The sequence below is a fragment of the Penicillium lagena genome (genome assembly GCF_028827675.1).
Source record: "Penicillium lagena strain IBT 129212 chromosome Unknown utg000003l_segment0_segment0, whole genome shotgun sequence".
NCBI classification, from domain to species: domain Eukaryota; kingdom Fungi; phylum Ascomycota; class Eurotiomycetes; order Eurotiales; family Aspergillaceae; genus Penicillium; species Penicillium lagena.
Genome location: NW_026623224.1, coordinates 445672 through 465736, shown reverse-complemented (window position 1 = coordinate 465736; position 20065 = coordinate 445672). Strand labels below are relative to the sequence as shown.

Sequence of the window (20065 nt, the reverse complement as noted above, 5' to 3'; positions counted from 1 at the left end):
ATACCGGCTGCGAGGACGGCTATGATAGCAATGGTATCTGTGGCAGCTACTTCTTCGATGGGACGGATACCTACAGTCTTGTGGATCCCAACAACATGCAAACCAACCAGAGCAGTGTTTTACAACAGCTCATTGGTGGTAGCAACCCTCTCACGACTGGTCAGATTTTGTTTTCTTCCGGCTTGCAATGCACGCAGACCTGCGGTTCGAACGGGGGTTGCGCCCCGAGTCTAGACCCCACCGATCCTTCCGCGGCCAGCTGCATAAGTGCTGCTCGCGTCTGTACCTGGACATGGGATACTTACGGACCCTTCCAGGATGGTTGCGAGAACTTGCCTAGTAGCGACGCCGTCTTGCCTTATTTCGGCGTGGATCCATGCACGGGCAGCGACTACGGGAGCATTTCAGTGCCAAATTCCTATCTTGGAGGCGGCATCATTGATAACAACGCCCCTGGGTGGTGGGACAATGAATATGTTTGTAACTCTGGTTACTGAGCGGTTTCCCGAGACTTTGGGCGCTCTCCGACAGGTTCTAGCGTCTATTCACCCTAGCAAGCTGTACGATAATAGCCAAAGGAAAAGGCCGAGAATACTGTTCAGGCAGGACTTATTGAAAGCAAGGCATTCATATGTTACATAGATTCTGCCCAGTATGGAAGTGAGATGGATTGAAACTATACTCTTTCTTACCTGGTCTACACCAAAAGCCCACAATAATACAACTTTCGCGAGGATATTTTGTTAACAAATACTCAGCAAGGATATCTGGAGGTAGACTAGTGCTTGCATATTGAAATACGTTACTAGACGGTGAGCAAATTGGTGAAGAAGTCATTAGTTAAAGCACAGACACAATCGATCAGATTTCATGTTCCCTGAAACTATGCATAACAGTCCATTGGCGCGACAGTCTGTTAAGGCTCAAATTTGCTGCCTCAGGCATATATTATTCTTCACCGCCCCGCTCTTGCAAATGATTCTGCCCGCGACTTTTCTCCCACGGCGATTCCTGCGATCCATGCTGTACATTGTCAAAAATGGCCTCAGCAACAGGGGCAGCAGCCCATCCGGTACCGCCTTCTCTCTCATTACCACCATCCCACTTCGCCCGCCTCCAACCTCACGCCTACCTTCTCGCCCATCTTTCCCCTCCTGCAGCTAGCAACCAACCTTCAATCCGTGCCAATGGCCGCGCCCCGTCACAATTCCGAGTCACATCCGCCAATGCAGGCTCCCTGACCCATACGAATGGCAGTGCCGTTGTGCGCATAGGCGACACGACAGCTGTGTGCGGCGTGCGCGCAGAGATCCTTCGCACAGAAGATATTGCATCGTGGAGTGTGTCACGAACCTCCACTGAGGCTAGCAATAAACGCCGTCGATTGGCTGAGCTCAACGAGAAACCAAACGAGAAGTACGAAGACACCGCTGCCGACGACGAGGACGACCGCGCACACATCGAAGACCTGAACCTGCTTGTTCCGAACCTTTCCTTGAGTACAGGCTGTGCGCCTGGTTTTACTCCAGGTGCGCCACCTTCTGCCTTGGCTCAGTCACTCTCACACCAGCTTCTGTCCTTGCTTCATAGTACACGCCTTGTGCGTGCGGAGGACCTTCGCATTTGGTATCAGCCACCGAGTTTAGGCCCCGAGGAGCTGGAACGTCACAACGACGATGAGCAAATGGATGTGGATTCCAACCCGAGTGGTGGCGTTGAGGATCACAAAAATCGAGAAATCAAGGGCTTTTGGGTTCTCTACATTGATGTCATGATCATTTCGCTAGCCGGTAATCCCTTTGACGCTGCCTGGGCCTCCGTGCTGGCTGCTCTACGCGATACAAAGCTTCCCAGGTCGTGGTGGGATGTCGACAGCGAGATGATCCTCTGCTCGGATAACGTGTCAGAAGCGAGTAAACTATCCTTGCGTGGCTTGCCTGTGGCTAGCTCCTTCTGTGTATTTGAGGCAGATGCCGCTGCGGGGTGGAGGGCTGTTGTTATTCCCGATGCTGAAGAGCAGAAAGCTCGGAGCCAGAAGAAGGGATCCCAGCAGAGGTGGATCCTGGCAGACCCGGATGGCTACGAGGAGAATCTGGGTCAGGAGAGAGTTTGCGTCGTTGTTGACAAGGAGAAGGGCGGGAAGGGCAAAACTGTTGTTCTAAAGATGGAGAAACATGGTGGTTGGACGGTCGATAGCGACGAACTCCGGCAGCTGGTGAATATCTCTGCGCGGAGATGGGACGAGATGAAGCGGATACTCGACCAATGCTGATTGACTCTCTCAGCGTTTCGTCTGTTACAGATGTACGAAGGAATGATACTATGATTAGCCCTTGATAATTAGAGGTGACTTTCCATGCCATAGATATAATCAGTTAAACCAGGAAATATTCGCGGAAAGATCAAAATAATTACGTCGTCACCTCCTGGAAAGACAAAAGACAAGTCTGACCCTTCGGCCTCGACGCAATAATCTGATCGTCAATACTCATGTCACCCTTCATATCCACAGAAACCTTGGTCGTAAAACGTGAGTAGATCTCGCGCAGGAGAGTCTTCATCTCTACGAGAGCAAGACTATTGGACTATGGTTAGTTCAGTCCTGATAACATGGTTGCAGCAGATAACGTACTTCTTCCCAATGCACCCTCGGCCTCCAGAAGCAAATGCAAAGAACAGCCTGTTCCTCTCTAACTCTCCCTCCTTTTGCAGCCATCGGTCCGGCAAAAACTTCTCTGCATCAGGGAAGACATCTTTGTCTAGCAAGTGCAGAGAATATGCTTGGCAGCTCACAATCGAGCCTGCAGGTAGAGTGTATCCACAGACGGTGCGACCATGCTCAGGGACGTAACGAGGGAGACTCATCGGGATCGGAGGGAACAAGCGCAGACCTTCCTTGATCACGGCATCCAAATATGGTAGTTCGTCGAGTTTAGCATGGGGGTTCTGAATCAGCTCTTCGCGCAGTTTCTGCTGGATTTGTTGGGAGCGCGGCAGAGAGAGCTCGTGCATCAGAAAACAGAGACCGTCGCCCGTCGTGTCAATGCCGGCTGCCATATGGTCCATGCTCTCGGCGGCCATCTGGATGGGCTCCAGATAGTCGGATTTGCTCCGGAGCTTGTGGACAAGTGACGACTCGTGTGGCTCGGAGTGCAGTGTTCGATTGAGAACGAAATCCTTGGCTAGTGGTGTAGATTTTGGTTTATACAGTGTGATAAGCTTGTTCAGGGTAGGCCAGTAATGTTGGATCAGGCGCTCTATTTATTCCTGGTGAGTCGTTAGTTCTTTTGAGACCGGGGGCTGTCTCTTACGCTTCAGACTGTCATGGTAAGACAACTCCTTCATCAGCACAAAGTCCTTCGAATCAATCAGTGAGTTTATTCCGCCGGGGTTGAAGAGGAAATGGGATGCACAGTCGAGCGCATAGCAATGCAGCGTCACCTTGAACATGATCAGTAATTCATCTCGAGCGTTGACAGGTTCATCTCATACATAAACATCCAAGTAGCCGCCCATAGACGCTTCGCACTGTTTAATCACACTACCAGCGCGCTGTCTGATTCCCTCCATAATCGAGGAACCAAGTATATTGGTCATGGCATAGCGCTCAGCGAACAATCTTCTTCTTTCCGAGTGCTGCTACTGTATCAGCTACAACACGGTCTTCTCAAATGGATATGACAAACCTCGCGCTTCGGTAGAGTTGTAAACATTGTACTACGGCCAGGTTAGTTTGTGGGATTTCTTTCGCGCAGTTTAACACTCACCGATAGTTGTACTGCTTGAACAGATCATAGAACTCGGTCTTGTCGTAGCCACTCCCTCCACTTTGGTAGATTTCCTTCATGCCTTCTAAGTTGGCGAAGGATACTTCATTTGGAGCTAACCGAACCACAGGTCCATACTTCTGGTGAAGGTCATGGATCCACAGCCGGCGATGCCGAGTAAATTCATGGTATTTCAGCGCCAGGCTGGTGAGTTTCGTATACCAAGGCCCCGGCACTTTAGTTCGATGTATGCGAACGACATGGGCGACTGTATAGACAATCCATGCGAGTCCGATAACGTAAAACGCGAGCATTGTGGAAGATGGATCGATGACCTTTGGGTTCTCCGTGGATGGTCAATGAGCAGGTTTATATATTCCTCTGCGACACTTGATTAGGGAACTCCAGGAGACCAACCCCATCTCCAACATCGCCCGCGATGCCCAGAAGATTCTATCTGCTTCACCTTTTATGGAAGTTCGAGGAGGGGAGATCCTTATCAGGCGGCGGCTATGGATCGGCACTACGCCATTTGCAGTAAGTCGAGGAGACAAGCAGATCGTTTATCGGCGGCTCGGTGTACCCCGCCCTCAGCAAGTCGAGGAGATGCGGAAGTGTGCGAATATGATCATCTTATTCTCTCCCTGTCAATGATTATTCCCCGGCACTAGTTCTTAAGTCATGCCCCTCCGTTCTCACCATGGCTGTGTTCGGTGCAAACGGCGCCGCCAGAAATGCGACGAGCAGAAACCCGCTTGTGGGCGCTGTCGCCAAGCGGAGGAGATGTGTGACTATTCAGTCATTCTCAAATGGAATGGCCGAGTCCCCAGGGATCCCAAGCCATCGAAAAGGAAACAGCCTGTCGAAAAACCGGTGGCTGAAGCGAGCCGCCCCCAGCTTCCTGACCATAATAATGACCCGGAGCCTCAACACACGGATCTCGTCCATTGTTCACCCGGACTAGATGCATGGTCTGCCCTCTCGTCAAAAACTAAACTACTTCTCCACCACTTCATCAACAGCGCCTCCATGATCTCAAGCCACACCCACATACGCGACCAAATATGCCGACAGATCCTCCCCCTAGCGCACCACTCTTCCTCACTAATGTACGCGACCATGGCTCTATCAGCACTCCATCGCTTCACACTCCTCAATAACCTTCCAAACCAATTCGTCCCTGAAGAAACAGTCTCATACTACATGTCTGCGAGTATCCGCCATCTTCGCGAAGAGCTACAAACTCAGAATCACCCGAAACAGGCCCTTCTCCATACCATCAGGACATTATGCCATTGCGAGATATATTCGGGAAAAGCAGACTCCTCATGGCGTGTCCATGTTAACGGCGCAAGGGTGATTTTTGAATCTTCGGATCCGAAAGATATCTGGGCGGATCCAGAGCCTAGTCGCTGGTTATGGGCTAGATGGTGTCTATCTATTCAAGCGCTGACAGCTGTGACGGATCTCGGACTGCCTCCGAAACCAGGAGCCCAGGACTTGGTCCGCCAGGCTGTGCATGAGAAGCCGCTGTTGGATATCTATACTGGATACTCGGCAGACCTCAATGTGGCGTTTATGGAAATCGGGGCTGCGGCGTGGAAACGGCAGGCTCTCGACAGTGAACTGACGAGCGACGATACAGCTGAGGCAGAATTACAAAGAGAAGCCTGTCGTCTGGAGAGCATGGTGCAGGACATGATCCGGAGAGACAGTGAGGAGGGACTACGTGTCCCTTCCCATTTGTCTCTCAGTGAAAATAATCTCCGGCAATTCAGCGCTTGTAATGCGGCATATCAGTATTCGGCCCTCGTGCATCTCTACAGGCGTGTTCGGAGGATGAGATCGTTCTCCGTTGAGGTGCAAGAGTGCGTGAGGAAAATCCTGGACGTTGTGTGTGGCATCCTCCCGGTCGAGGCACTCTCGCCTTGGGTCCTTCTTGCTACTCCCATTTACACAGCTGGGTTAGTTATTCCGAGTCCAGTGGGATTGATATGAGACTGACGATTGCTATTTAGATGCGACGCTGTTGGCCATGACAGAGTAATAGTCCGGGATCTACTCTTGAAGCTATACGAGACGTTGCAGATACGAAATATTCTTAGGGCGATAGAAATTCTAGAGAGGCATTGGGCCGTAGTGTCTGATGAAACTGGTGTATACCACAGACGGTCAGAAAGTGGTCTGGCTTTGCTTGACTTTATACCCTACTGAATATAGGCATATACAATGAATGAATAATATGAATCATATTGTGCTATTCTTGTGCTTATCTAATGTTGGTCATAACATGGAGATCCTTTGCTCTAACTTGCGATGCAAATTCAATCTTCCAGAGCTTTAGCTTGATGCAGTCTCGTTCTTTGGGCTGCGTCTTCTCCTCTTCGCGGGTGGCTCGTTTCCACCCTTGCTGAGGTCAGAGGCAGCCATCATATCATCCGTTTCGCCCGCTGGAGTGGGTGAAGTATCGCTAGCTTCCTTCTTCGATTTGGAAGGGAAAGAGATAGAGAAGGAGACCAAGTCCAGATCGTCATCAACCCCTTTCTTTGCGTTCTGATCATCATCGGAGGTCTTGGTTTCGTCAAACTTTGAATCTGACTTGTTCTCATTTGCCTGCTTGGTCGTCTTTTTATCTGAGCTCTTATCGGCTGGTTCGAAAGCCTTCACATCGCCAGAGAAGAGACGCATAATCAGGCTCTTCTGGCTTGGTGCGGAGGTTTTGCTTTTATCCTCTTCCTCCTTCTTTTTCTCGTCATCATCTTCTTCCACCTCCTCTGCATCAGAAAATTCCCACATGGTACGAATCGCACCCTTGAACCACGCAGTTCCCCACAGCGAGGTCAAAACACCGGGAACCAAATACAAGAGAGCCGGTTGGGGATGGTTTGAGAATTGCATGGCCAAAAGAGTGGCGATCATTCCGATGATATATCCGACCACGCTGGCTTTGAAGTATGTCTTCGGGAAGGAGCGTGCATCGTGGTATGGGGGTTGGAGTTCAGGCTCGCGTGGCGCAACCGGCGACGCCCAGAATCGTTCCCCCCAAGCGCCGGTGGCCGACTGGTACTCGGGCTTGACATTCTCTTCCTCGGACGACTTTTCTGCTTGTGCCTTTTGCAATCCCTTGCGCTGGTAATAGAGAAACAGATCAAAGCGCAGCGCCAGACCAACCATCATGCCAGGAACAACGATATCACCAAGACCCAGCATGGCCAACGACGCGACGTCCGGATCTTCGGTGGGCCGTGGGAAAAGTAGCTTGATTGGTACATCGAGTTTGGTGGCGACCGTGACCATGAGCGGCGTGAAAAAGACAAAGTAAATGTCATACAAAAACAGAGATCCCAAAATGAGCGAGCCCGTCCAAAAGGTCGAAGGCGACATGAATTGCAGAGCTCCGTAGCAGAAACTGAAGCCGAGGAAGTTGGTCAACCACCATGGTTTAGTCACAAACGCGAAATAGCCCACGGCGATCAGAGCAATGATTCCGCTCAGGAGATCCAGCAATCCGACCAGTCCTTTGGCATTCAGCAGGCCGCGTACATGAGCACGAAGTCTGAGCCGTTGGTATGCCACACGGCGACAAGTCCAGAGCATGGCCATGATCTTGTTGGGCAGAGGAATTGCACCAAGGATGCCCGGAAGAGGGGAGTATCGTACGTCTGTAGCAGAAGCCTTGAAAACGCGCTCGGATTGGTTCGCCTTCCAAAGCTTTCCTCCGCGCCGATAGTATCTTGGAAAGACAAACGACCTCAGAACCAAGAGAGTGTCTTTCAGAAACGCAATGGCGAAGAACAGCCCCATCTGAGAGAAGTAGAAGCTGAGGATCTTGTTCAGAATGGCCGGATCTTCCAGCCATTTGATCACCATGTACAGACCACCCAGTGTTAGTCCCGCGGTTAAGGGAAACATCAAGGCATCCGACGCTTCAAGATTCTCCATCTTCTGCACAGGACTTGATTCCTCCTCCTCATCGTCGGTGTCTTCTTCGGGATTGATGTCTTCCTTCGAGGGTTTGGCGGCAGAGGAAGGTCGCGACAGGGAGGCATGAGCACCGATCCAGATGGGAAACAGCGCCGAAACGAGCAGGTGGCCATATGTCGGAAGGAGAGGCTTGACGCGGTCGAAGTGATAGAGGGCCTGCCCAAGCAGCTCCGCGAGGGGGCTGACTTCGGCCATAGTGATGGGCAGGGAGAGCGTGAGGGACTGATAAATGAATGAGGGTGAGAGCGTCAATTAATCCATGGTGGTTGTCAAGTGGGAAATCATTGTTGGGGGATCGGGATCTGCCAAGCTCCACCGACCTGTTCTTCTTTCTCTGTTCAACTCTTCTTTCCTTTCCCGCACCGACTCAACTCGTTCCGCACACCATACACTCACCATGGCGACTGACGTGACATTTGACACTTCGATGGTACACCCCAATGCTCGATCTATCTTCTGCGAACTGCCACTGACTAACTCCCCGCAGGGCTCCTTCACCGTCGAGCTCTACAACACCCATGCGCCCAAGGTCTGAACCCGGCGAAACACCCTGCCAAGTATGCCATGCACTGACTGTGGCCCTCCTAGACATGCAAGAACTTCGCGACCCTCGCGCAGCGCGGATACTACAACAATGTCATCTTCCACCGCATCATCCCCAACTTCATGGTTCAAACCGGTGATCCTACCGGCACCGGCCGGGGAGGCAGCTCCATCTACGGCGAGAAATTCGAAGACGAAATCCGTTCCGATCTCAAACACACGGGCGCAGGGGTCTTGAGCATGGCCAACAGCGGGCCCAATACCAACGGCAGTCAATTCTTTGTCACGCTCGCTCCGACGCCGTGGCTGGATGGAAAACACACCATCTTTGGTCGCGTCAAGAGTGGTATGAGGGTCATCCAACGTATGGGGCTGGTGAAGACCAATGGCGAAGATAAGCCTATGGACGAGGTGAAGATCATTCGGGCGCGGGTGGTGGAAGAGGGAGGCGAGGAGTGAGAAGGCCTGCGCCATAATTACTCGCAGCCTTTTTGACATCCTCCCCTACGGGATCATCTCTACTCTCCAGTGACGCATTGTTCTGGGAGATAATTGCAACCAAAGCCCTGCCGGACATCCCGCGTGTCACCAATTCTGGGGTCGGATCGTGACGGGGGTGGTGGGAGACGAACGTCCAGGGCGCCCTGTCGGTACCGCGCCCACTGAGAGCAGCGATGCGCCCATTGTCCGAGCTGGATCTACTACATCTACCTAGTTTCCTGTCCGATGACAATCGACAGACAGAGATAGTCCCTAAAGACATAAATGTATCACTGCAAAACGAACCGCTTCCATCAGATGTGTCCATCCAGAGCAGCAGATACAGAGTGACAAGATTCTCATCTCCCACTCCCCAAACATGGCTGCACCAGTGAAGGCCGTGCCACGGTAGACCAGCATGCCATATGAGGGCAACTTGTCTGTGCTGAGCACAGGGAGTGGATGAAGGAAAAAGAGAGAAAAAGAAGCGGGAAGAATATTGCCCACATTTATCCTGTTGCGCTAACCCGGTTGGGCATAGACGGTCAGTCACCTGATCGTCTAGCTTCTTTTTCGTGTGGTTTTCGTTTTCTTCTGTTCTTCTCATTCTTCCCTTCTTCCTCATGTAGAGATGGAAACACTGGCAGATACCTCCTGGGATCTGGTCATCGCAGGCACAGGGCTGGCCGAGTCTCTTCTGGCGCTGTGAGTGTTTTATGGAAGCATGAGCCTGGAGCTCTCGCTGACCCGATCACGAAAGTGCTCTCTCGCGCTCGGGGAAAAAAGTCCTTCATGTGGACAAGAACCCATATTATGGCGGAAGCGAGGCAGCGTTCAGTCTGGACGAGGCACAGCAATGGGTGGAAGGTGTCAACCAACGTGAGCTTTGTGAATCTCTCCATCCGTGCATTGCTAACCATTCCTAGGGCCTGGTCAATCTCCATTTGAAGATGTCAGCATCTACGATGCCCAAGACTCTTCTCAAACAGATCGCCCGAAGCTCTCCCCGAGCCGTTCTTACACTCTCTCCCTCTCCCCCTACTTCCTTTACACCCGTTCCGAACTAATCTCCACCTTGATCTCTTCCAAGGTTTACCGCCAGCTAGATTTCATGGCGGTGGGCAGCTGGTGGATCCATGCATCTGAAGAGAACGGCACTCTCACTGGTGCAGCCCGGATCCTCCAGCGCGTCCCAGGCAACCGCGAAGATATATTCGCGGATATCCGGATCTCCATAAAGTCCAAGAGGTCATTGATGCGGTTCTTACGCCATATCAGTAAACCCGCAAACGATGAGGACCTGGCCCCTGAGGCCGAAGACTTGTCCATGCCCTTTGAAGAGTACTTGGCTTCCAAGTTCAGCGTTCCGGCGGACCTCCATAACCCATTACATTCCCTATCACTCTCCCAACTACCCCAGCCAGAGACATTTGCCAGCTACGCTGTTCCCCGGGTAAAAAGGCATCTGGCATCCATTGGTGCGCTCGGACCTGGTTTCGGAGCCGTGATCTCCAAATATGGTGGTGGATCAGAGATCCTGCAGGTGGCCTGCCGTGCCTCTGCCGTTGGCGGAGCCGTTTATGCACTGGATACGGGTATCCAATCGGTTGAGGACTCGGATGCCGAGGAACATCCTGTCAAGGTACAACTATCCACCGGAGAGTCCGTGCAGACCCGGTTCGTGGTCGGCGCGATCTGGGATCTGCCGTCACAGAAGGAGATTGAATCTTCCGGTATCAAGGTTGCGCGGTCAATCACGATTGTATCTGGCATCTTCGAGTCCCTTTTCCCGGTCACAGTCGAGGGGGCCCCTGTCCCTGCCAGTGCCGTTCTAATGGTTCCCGGGTGCACCTTGGACAGCCCGCAGTCTCCGCCGGTGTATCTACAGGTTCATTCGAGCGACACTGGCGACTGTCCCCGGCAGCAGAGTAAGTTTCCTTCTATCTCTTATGACTTCTGCACCCGCTCGCATGATGATTTTTTTCAAAACTTATCTACATTGGCTGTAATTCCATTGATGAGAATTCTTTATCATACCTGATCACGAGCATGGATTTGGATATTATCGAATTGTTGCTTTCTTTTTCTCATTCATGCCGCTAACGCAGTATGCATAGGCATCATCTACGGCAGTGTGGCTCAACCCGGGCCGAGCGGACAATCTCTTCTCGAGTCCGCAGTAGCCCGGCTACTTCAAGCAGAAGGACCCCAGGCCACTGTTCTTTGGTCCCTGCGATACACCCAGCTGGGACGGCTGAGCAACGGCGATATCCCACCGACCCTCTCAGAGCATTCGCCCCATGTTCACAGCTTCCCGCCCCCAAACCTTGACCTCGCGTTCGAAGATGAGACCGTCGGTCTGGTCAAGGAGGCATGGCAGAAGATCATGGGCGACGAGGCTCGTAGTGACGAGTTTATGATTTTTGATGATCGCGACGGCGCTTCCGATGACTGATTTGTAGCATAGCATCTTGTACATACTGAGCAATTTATTCACATGAGGCCATGTCAGCGAGTTTTTCCTACTTTTAGCCCCATCCGCCACTCACTGGGTTATGGACAACAGATCTGCTTGATCAACCATGGGGCGATATAGTAACTGGGAGCATGTACGTCTGAAGTTCAACAGACTGCTTCCGGCTGTTTTTTTTTCTCTAATTCTATTGTCAGGTCTCCTGAATCTACTTCAACCTCTAGTATACCCACTAGGGGGTATGGGTATAGGGAATTCGGATCACGTTCGACTGACGTGAAACATGACACAGAGCCTACACTAGATCAGTCCCGGAATTCTACAATCAGTTATTGTACCTTACAGCTATTATTATGAAGATCATTTCGTAGACTGTCATGCTCCACGTTGTACGAAAGTGGCTCAGCTACTGAACCAACGAAGGAAAAAGAATCTGTCACACCAGTTGATCCGCTTCATCCCATGTCGATCTCAGCGCAATCCTTGCAGATAGAATCTGTGTACCAGTAAAAGCGGGGGAAGATGATCTTCTTCGACGATCTCCCCTTGATTCCTCTGCGTCGTAGAACGTAGTCCACAAGGCTGCTACTTAGTGTTGTTGCCACTACATATTATTAGACAGGATGCGACGCTCTAATCTTTTGCCCCCGCCGGCCCCTTCCGAATCAGCAACTTAGTTCTCCGGCTCTACGACCATGAAATAGGCCAAGGTTGTGCGACGACGACACCGTTTCGTCGATGAGGTCATATGTGAAGCAGAGCTTCGATTATTCTTCCATATGTTTAAGACTGTTTATGCCCTGTGCATAGTACTAGTGACCTGTACCGCGTATGTACTACCTGCGGGCCCTCCCTCGACCCTGCAGATCGGGAGTGACATGTCTGTCTGAAGCGAGGAGGTGCGTGTGTGTTCCGCAAGGAACATCCCTCTCTCTGCCGGAATTACGCGCTTGTTGTACATTGCGCATCGGAAAGTGTACCGGAGGATGAATCTGAAACAGAGGAGAGTTTTGGGGTACATAAAAACGTACCATGACGTACATATTCCTTCCGCTTACCGCGAAAAGGGAATCTGATAAAACATCTTACCAGTCACAATAATATTAGATTTACATTGACCGACTGACAAGAGACAAGGGGTCGGTGGGGTATGTTTCATCTACATACTAAATGCATTATTATGCTATGTTCATGGTGGCTAGCGCGGATATATAATCACATTGAATATCATGCGGAGTACCTAGGGTCTGATCATTAAATTACTGGAATCGCGATTGGCATTTAATGCCCAGCGATTGACTCTATGAAGGACCATCCACTGGCTTTCTACACTTTTCCATGCAACGGTCACGGCCCTAGGACACGGGTTGATCTGCAGGTTGTATACGACCTCGTTCATCAATCCCCGGCGGATCGTCGGTAGCGCCGAGCGAATCACGGCACAACGATTCTGCGCTTAATTGGTACTGTAGTACGGGACTCATCTGTGTAAAGTATGCAAAACACATTGACACTGTGGTTCGGGTCACACGGAACGGATAGCAGCCAAGCCCATCTCCCCTATCCGTATCCGTGTTGACACGGGCAACTCCGGAAAGCAGATACTAAGTCGGGCTAGGCCGCCAAGGGGCGGACAGGGGCGCGATCCTAGCATGATTTGTGCTCATAGGGGCCGTAGCCGCCAGAGATCAATAGTGGATGGCGACAGATTGCATCATTTTATACACGCGATCTCCCCCTATTCCTATTCTGCATTACCGTATGGTTCGTCGGGTAGTTAAGTCTTTAAATGTTAATTCGAAGAACATAAGATTGTACGTGCTAGTATGTATTATTGATAGTATTATTGAGAGCAGTGAAGACTATGTAATTAACCGGCACAGCTGAAGAAGCCAGGCTGGCCGCTCACCAACCTCGAAAGCAGGGTTGGCTCCACTATATTTGACGGGATTTCAGGGTCCTGGTAAACTGGATCCGTCCTAGTTTTGATTGCCCCTTTTTCTCCCGGACTGCATGCCAAGGCTGCGATTCAAGCTTAATGGCACTCCCGAAGTGTAGGTAGGCTCTACAAGCACTAGATGTAAAATCGCCGTCCCCGGTGAGGTTTCTCAGATGTAGCTGGGTTGGCTTTCCCCCAATTGAGGGGTCTCCGTCCTCACGACCCTGCATGGTCCCTGTGGGGTGCGGCTGTCCTCATCTTATGGCTCTCCGAAACCAGGGCTATCGACCAGCAGCGTGGAAAAGAGGAGTCGCACTCCATCGAGGTTGCCCTCTGGTACAGAGCTACTTGCCTATCTTGCTCGGGCCGAAGGTTTGATCTTCTTCTCGCTTAGGGATCATCATTAATTTAAAAAACTATAGATTGTCCCTGGAGTCAAGACTGAGTCGAGACTTGCGATGTGGACTAGACATCCCCACCGTCCCTCGTCTGGACCAGAATCGGTCATAACTCTCAAACACTATCCCTTCGCCGCGTCATCTCGGCCTTCATCTATTTATAACGTGGTCTCTCGACCTTCACGAATTTTATGTGTGGCCCACGCCTCCCTCGCATCCAGGGACACCGGGCCCAGGGTTGGCCAGTTCGTGTGTGTCGATCCTGGCCCACCGCAGGATGCCCTTAGACAGCATCGCCACCAGGGCCAAAACCCGACCGGGAACTCGATAAGCTTTCAGGGCCTTCCATAAAAACTTTAGCTGAGTAAGGCAGTTGAGCACCGCCAGAGGACACGCGTCGGTGGGGCCGCCCAGGCTCCTTGGCCCCCTCTCGGGCGACCCCTGACTGGCCGGGGCTGGCGATCTCTGGTGTGTCCTGTAATTGCATGACGTGATCCCTCATCCATCATCATGATGGGAAGGGCGGTAATGGGAATACCATCACCGTCGCCGGAAGCGTGTCCCTTCGAGATGACTCCTGGCGAGATCGGGCTGATACGACCGCATCCGGGCATCGGTCGGACGAGCTGGTTGCATCCCACGGGACTCCGCACTTCAGGACCATAATCTGATCCATGACCCGACGACTGGTATACAGAAGGGGATCAAGATGGTGCGTCGAGAGGCAAAATTACCGTGGCTGCCGATCACTTTCATCAACACATTCTGTCGGGATAGTTCGCAAGAGTCGAGCTGGAAACACCGACCGACAGACAAGGGTAGCAAGTGAAGGGACAATCGTCGAATCGATCCCAACCAGAATAGCGATAGTGGTAGTAGCAGTAGTAGCAGCAGTGGCAGTAGCAGTAGCAGTCGTAGTGAAGAAACCCCTATGGACCTGCCCACTTGCGTCCACACCATAATACGGTAATACACGCAACCCACGGTCGGCATGCCCACCACGGATAGCAGCCACTCATAATCCGCTTCCCGCTGTCGCTCTCCCTTTTTTCCCATCCTTCACTTCACACTTTCTTCTTCTTCTCTTCTCTGAAACTTCACCTCTCCCCCCAACAAAAGACATCGGTCTATCGCTCTGGACGCATCGTCCAGCCGCGTTGGTTCTATTGCCTTGACACCCTCTCCTCCCCCTGCTCTGTTCCGCTCCCGCCTTCCTCCCTCCCTTGGACCGTGTCGCGGGTCCCGACGCTGCCAGCCTCTCGTTGAACTGAAAAAAGAAAACAAAAGATTATCGATTCCGGCAACTTGATCTGCCTGTCACTCTTTCGACACAAGACTTCCACACTCGTTTACTAGATCCGTTCGTCCGGGTCTGCCCTCCACTTGATACACTTCAGCTGGCTCGCCTCGCCCCCAGAACACTTACCAACCCCGGGCTCCCTGAGAGTCCCACTGTCATCCACCCTCCTCTTACATGTTGGAAAAATCATCCGCTCCCCCCGTCAGAATGCCTACCTTTCGGCTGAAGACGGCGTTTCCGCTAATAGCGCTGGTTTCCATCGCCATCTTCTTCTGGTGCATGGAACGCTACGACCGGACAGCCTTTCTGCGGTTCAAACACCCCATCGACCGGGTTAGCTCGGCCGCCAGCCAAAAATTATCAAAATCGCCAACCCAGCCCTGCGAGGTCAACCCGGGTCTGGAGGCCCCGCTTCCCTTCTACGAATGGCTTACCCGCAAGAACTATACCCGCGCCTACTTGCGCGCCCGCCATGTGGATGCCCACACCGAGTTCCACACTTTGGAGGAGATTGATCGGCCCGTGTTGCCACCTATGGTCGCCTTGGAGCGTGGAATGACTATGTCTCCGGAGAATGAGAAAGAGATGGTCTGTCCGGAGATCATCGATATCCCGGTAGCCAAGGACGACGAACTCGACGAGACGTCCAAGATTCTCTTCGGTTTGGCTACTACCGTGGACCGTCTCGACCGCTTGCTGCCTTCGCTGCTTTACTCGTACGGCAACACCAAAGCCGGTCTTCTCGTTCTGGTTCCCGAGTCGGATGACGACCTGGAGAAGCAAGAGACCTACTTCCGCAACCGTGGCCTGGATGTCACCCTCAAGGCTTCCCCGTTGGACTTTACTGCGCGCTACTTTGGTCTCGTCGAGGCTTTTACCGATCATATCAAGAAGCACCGCCCCCACACCACCTGGGTCAGCTTCATCGATGACGATACGTTCTTCCTGTCCCTGCCGACTGTCGCCGAAGAATTGAAACTGTTCGACGTCAAGAAGAAGCACTACATCGGTGCTCTGTCGGAGGCCAGCTGGCAGGTGGATACCTTCGGTCACATTGCTTTCGGTGGTGCTGGTGTCTTTGTGTCGAAGCCGCTGCTGGATATCCTGATGAAGTACTACGATGAGTGCCAGTCGTGGGGCGAGCAGCCCGGTGACCAGAAACTTGGCCAGTGCATTCAGAAATTCGGTGACACTTCCCTGACCCTGTGGCCCTCGCTGTTCCAGATGGATATGGGTGACCCCGTGGACGGTGTGTATGAGTCTGGCCGTAAGATTGACACCATGCATCACTGGAACAGTTGGTATACCAAGGATGTGGTGAAGATGACCACTGTGGCGGCCGCGGCGGGCCGCAAGTCGGTGCTGCGCCGCTGGGTCTTCGACCAGGAAGAGTATGTCGATGAAGCAACTGGCGAGACAATGCGCCACTTTTGGATCCTGACCAACGGTTATTCCCTCATCAAATACACTTACGGCCCGGGTGTGCCGGACGATGCGATCAACTTCGACGCTACCGAGAAGACGTGGCCCGAAGACCCGCGCGGCTACGAGGACCGCCTGGGTCCTCTACGGCCCGCGGAAGAGGAGGGCATCAGCAAGGACCGGTGGTTGCTCCACGATGCATTTGTGGTGGGGGACAACGTCCACCAATTCTATGTGCGCGAGGAAGATGAGGACCACAGCGTGATTGAGATTGTCTGGCTCGGCCCCAAGGGCGGCGGTGGTGCTGATCAGACGAGCTCCTACATCCGCGGCACCTACCAGCAGTGATCTCGCGGGGGGAAAAGGCTGGTCCTTTGGAGGGACTGATGGTCGTACATCTTCACTTCGTTGCATATGATTTCCCTTTTTTGTTTTATTTTATTCCCTCACGACCCACGCCACTTCTCTCATCGGCAGCCCACTACCCTATTCCCTTTTCTGAAATGAGAGTCGCAATGGAGTGAGCCCCTCGAACTCGGCGCCCTCCACTTTCTGATCTGTTCATTTGTCCGGCGTTGCATTTGCGGAGTCCCGTATGGTGCAGAACCTAGTGGTTTGTTGTGTGTGTGTGTGTGCGCGCGCGCTCTCACGCTATATCCTGACCGGACACACGACTTTGTCCCATGGCTTTTTCTTCTTTTTCTTCTGCGTTTCTTGCGAGGCCGCACCGGATCGATCGAGTGCCCGCCCCTCCCATTCTGGCTTGTTCGCCTTTTTTCCCTTCTTTTCTTTTCTCCCTGTGCTCTTCTTTACGCCGGGGCTCTTCTCTTCCCCTCCCCGCGCCATGCATTTTCTGTAAAAATAGACTTGACCGCACGACCGCGTTTGGGTCTGCGTTGGCGATTGGCGTTTCAGCTTTCGATCATGCGAAGAATATGATGAGTTCGATTTATTTTGTGTCTGGTAGACTCCTGCTTTGGGTTTAAAGTCGGATCGGGCCGAGGAAGTGTCGGGAAGGACATGGGGGTGGTCTGAATTGTCTCTCGATTTGCTGCTAGCAAGTCTAGTCTTCCATTTTCGTTATGCTTAGCCACATTACATATAACTGAACTATCCCCTCCACGGTCATCGCATTTCAATGTGATCTCGCATTTACGATCTCCGTCCATTGGGGCCAAACCCAAATCTTCCGCGTGCGGCTGAAGGGGCAGATGCCTCCGCCCTGCCTCATCCGGGTATGTTGGAATGTTGTTTTCGGGAACTATGTGTACCATGTATGGAAATATCTCACATATTTCGAGAGTTCCCTTGCTCTGCGTGGAACCCATTCAGTGCACTATTCCGTGATTAACTCTTCATCTCCGTGTCAGGGCCCCCAGAGTCCAGAACGCCCGGTATCGGCGCTTGCCCTAAACCGGACAAAGTACGGGGCGAGTGCGTTGGCCCCCGGCCAATCACGGGAAGGATGGGAGGGGTTGGGACGGTATTTTACAGGGCCATCATCAAGAGTGCGGCGGTTGAGAGGCGTAGGGGAAGCCGGAAGTGATCAGAAAAGAAGTAGAAAAGGAAGCGCCGTGAAAGGTCTCTTCCCTCGCACCGTAAACCCGCCCATTCCCTCGCGAGCTCTCGCAATCACGCGAAGATTACCGTCACATCCTCGTCACATACACGAGTCACCTGACCCCTGTAACCACACCGCCTGCCTGTCCCAACCCGCACTTTGCCTTCTTCGCTCTTTCTCCCCCCTTCCCTCTTTCCCACCTGCGATCCCAAAACGCGTTACTCGATTGGGCCATCTTCTACTCCTCCTCGAGATCATACCCTTTTCGGTACTCGAAACCAACGCAACCACTCGTGTCTTTCATCCTCTTTTCCTCTCTCCCCTTTACTTTACTTTCCATCAACCATGGCCGATATGTCTGCGGTCGGAGACGACAAGCTCTCTCCCGGCCACGATGACCTGCAGCAGACGGGCAACGGCGCTGACACCCGCGGCACCAAGCGCGGTCGCATGAGCGCCGAGGACGACGATGATGATGACGACAAGCCCGGCCGTGAGCGCCGCAAGATCGAGATCAAGTTCATCCAGGACAAGTCGCGTCGCCACATCACCTTCTCCAAGCGGAAGGCCGGTATCATGAAGAAGGTGCGTCGCAAAGTGACCCCCAACACGCACCCCTCCCATCTAATCTTTCCTCCCCTAGGCCTACGAGCTGTCGGTCCTGACCGGCACTCAAGTCTTGCTGCTGGTCGTCTCCGAGACGGGTCTCGTCTACACCTTCACTACCCCCAAGCTGCAGCCGCTGGTCACCAAGGCCGAGGGCAAGAACCTCATCCAGGTAAGTCGTCGCGTGTCTTTCCCATCGGTCTCTGCATCTTGTCTAACCTTGTTTGTTAGGCCTGCTTGAATGCGCCCGACCCTACCGCGAACGAGAACGGCGTCGAGGGCCCAGAGGTCCCCGCCGAGGCGCCCGAGGACGTCGGTCACAACGCGCCTCAGGGCGTTCCCCGGCCTGGCGGTATGCACCCGGGCTACATGACCAATGAACAGCAGCAGCAGATGGCCTACTATCAGAACCTCCAGCAGCAACAGCAGGGTGGCCAGTATCCCGGCATGCCTGTGGGCAATCGCATGCCGCCCCAGCACCAGCCCACTGCTTAAGGGATTGGTCTCGTGCGCTGCTTCTTCTCTTTTTTCTTTTGTGCCCCCCTCCCCCCACCTCTCTCTCTCTTCCCCCTCGACATCCTGCGTTCATTTGATACCCGTCCTTCTATCCTCAATCCTCTTCACCGTGGAAAATGGGGTTGCGCGGTTCTTTCCGTGCTTGTCTATCTTCCTTTAGTCTTGCTATTGTGTGTGTCACCTGTTGTATATTGTGAAGTCAGCATGTTGAGATTCGTTTGATTCTCTTCCTGGCTGATGGTGTCTTCGTCACAAACCAAGAAAACCTCCCAAAGAAAAAGGCAAAAAAAATATCATCATCCCCTCAAAAGAAAAAAGAGAGAAGAGCGCAAGCATGCAACCTCCCTGCAGATTACTCTAGCTGTTTCTGTCCTGCCCTTGACCACTCTTCCTAGACCAATGGCGGAGGCAGCGGTGTTCACGGTGCATTGATTTGTTGGCGAAGCGGTTCTCACTAACTACTCACCCAAATGTTTTCTTTCCCTCTTTCTGTTTGCCCTACCAATGACCCCCCATTATTTCCCTCTTGTTTCCTAATCTCTGTTATGTGTGTTATCTTTTTTTTCCCTCTTCTTTTTCACTATGATTTCCTGTCACCCGGTCGCTTTCTTCCCTCTCGGTTGTTGCAGCTTTTGCTAAAGTGTGTCTGTTCCACTGGCTGTGGTGACTGTTGACTGCTGCACCTTCCTCCGGGCTTTTCTGCTGGACTTGAGTTTTGCTTTGTTGGCAGGAAGGATGTCCTCATGTATGGTATGGAGAATATCGGAGCCTGTTCTTGGATTTGAGTGCACTTCCCTCGTAGTGTAGGTGTTTATTAACGACCGGTCCTTGTAGATGTGGCTTTATATGTATAACCCTGGATTAAGAATGTGTGGAAACAATGATGATCGCCCAAGATTAGGTATACAAACCAGACGATCAGGTCCTTCCATCTCAATGGACGCATAAGCAACCCAATCAAAAAATAACTATTAATTAATCCAAGGATCTGCAGACCATCTATGGAATCTCAAGAATAAAACCAACCCACCCACCGGAAGATAATAAAAACCCCCGGGCTCTCTCCTCTTTAGCAA

At 52.4% G+C, this 20065-nt stretch overlaps 10 protein-coding genes across 10 annotated transcripts; 7 read left to right on the top strand and 3 right to left on the bottom strand.

Moving 5' to 3' along the window:
- Positions 1-95: 95 nt before the first annotated feature.
- N7510_005318 (uncharacterized protein) lies at positions 96-497 on the top strand (the record flags this gene model as incomplete). The annotated part of the gene is made up of 1 exon (XM_056977244.1): positions 96-497. One exon carries the CDS (start codon positions 96-98, stop codon positions 495-497), a length of 402 nt encoding a protein of 133 aa, XP_056833276.1.
- A 542-nt stretch (positions 498-1039) lies between these two features.
- On the top strand, positions 1040-2272 carry N7510_005317 (3' exoribonuclease family protein; the record flags this gene model as incomplete). The annotated part of the gene is made up of 1 exon (XM_056977243.1): positions 1040-2272. The coding sequence occupies one exon, from the start codon at positions 1040-1042 to the stop codon at positions 2270-2272; it is 1233 nt and encodes a 410-aa protein (XP_056833275.1).
- A 139-nt stretch (positions 2273-2411) lies between these two features.
- Positions 2412-4081, bottom strand: N7510_005316 (cytochrome P450; the record flags this gene model as incomplete). The annotated part of the gene is made up of 6 exons (XM_056977242.1): positions 2412-2577; positions 2633-3257; positions 3312-3441; positions 3493-3636; positions 3687-3717; positions 3768-4081. The coding sequence occupies 6 exons, from the start codon at positions 4079-4081 to the stop codon at positions 2412-2414; spliced, it is 1410 nt and encodes a 469-aa protein (XP_056833274.1).
- Positions 4082-4448: 367 nt separating this feature from the next.
- N7510_005315 (Zn(II)2Cys6 transcription factor) lies at positions 4449-5765 on the top strand (the record flags this gene model as incomplete). The annotated part of the gene is made up of 1 exon (XM_056977241.1): positions 4449-5765. One exon carries the CDS (start codon positions 4449-4451, stop codon positions 5763-5765), a length of 1317 nt encoding a protein of 438 aa, XP_056833273.1.
- A 342-nt stretch (positions 5766-6107) lies between these two features.
- Positions 6108-7946, bottom strand: N7510_005314 (aspartic endopeptidase; the record flags this gene model as incomplete). Its single annotated transcript, XM_056977240.1, has 1 exon — positions 6108-7946. The coding sequence occupies one exon, from the start codon at positions 7944-7946 to the stop codon at positions 6108-6110; it is 1839 nt and encodes a 612-aa protein (XP_056833272.1).
- Positions 7947-8148: 202 nt separating this feature from the next.
- On the top strand, positions 8149-8753 carry cyp1 (putative peptidyl prolyl cis-trans isomerase (CypC); the record flags this gene model as incomplete). Its single annotated transcript, XM_056977239.1, has 3 exons — positions 8149-8181; positions 8239-8280; positions 8340-8753. 3 exons carry the CDS (start codon positions 8149-8151, stop codon positions 8751-8753), a joined length of 489 nt encoding a protein of 162 aa, XP_056833271.1.
- Positions 8754-9405: 652 nt separating this feature from the next.
- On the top strand, positions 9406-11229 carry N7510_005312 (putative Rab geranylgeranyl transferase escort protein; the record flags this gene model as incomplete). Its single annotated transcript, XM_056977238.1, has 4 exons — positions 9406-9479; positions 9535-9653; positions 9701-10702; positions 10892-11229. The coding sequence occupies 4 exons, from the start codon at positions 9406-9408 to the stop codon at positions 11227-11229; spliced, it is 1533 nt and encodes a 510-aa protein (XP_056833270.1).
- Positions 11230-12602: 1373 nt separating this feature from the next.
- Positions 12603-14248, bottom strand: N7510_005311 (uncharacterized protein; the record flags this gene model as incomplete). Its single annotated transcript, XM_056977237.1, has 3 exons — positions 12603-12851; positions 13810-14025; positions 14123-14248. 3 exons carry the CDS (start codon positions 14246-14248, stop codon positions 12603-12605), a joined length of 591 nt encoding a protein of 196 aa, XP_056833269.1.
- An 843-nt stretch (positions 14249-15091) lies between these two features.
- Positions 15092-16654, top strand: gfsA (glycosyltransferase family 31 protein; the record flags this gene model as incomplete). The annotated part of the gene is made up of 1 exon (XM_056977236.1): positions 15092-16654. The coding sequence occupies one exon, from the start codon at positions 15092-15094 to the stop codon at positions 16652-16654; it is 1563 nt and encodes a 520-aa protein (XP_056833268.1).
- Positions 16655-18212: 1558 nt separating this feature from the next.
- Positions 18213-18968, top strand: N7510_005309 (Transcription factor of morphogenesis MCM1; the record flags this gene model as incomplete). Its single annotated transcript, XM_056977235.1, has 3 exons — positions 18213-18452; positions 18511-18645; positions 18705-18968. 3 exons carry the CDS (start codon positions 18213-18215, stop codon positions 18966-18968), a joined length of 639 nt encoding a protein of 212 aa, XP_056833267.1.
- Between the last annotated feature and the right edge of the window lie 1097 nt (positions 18969-20065).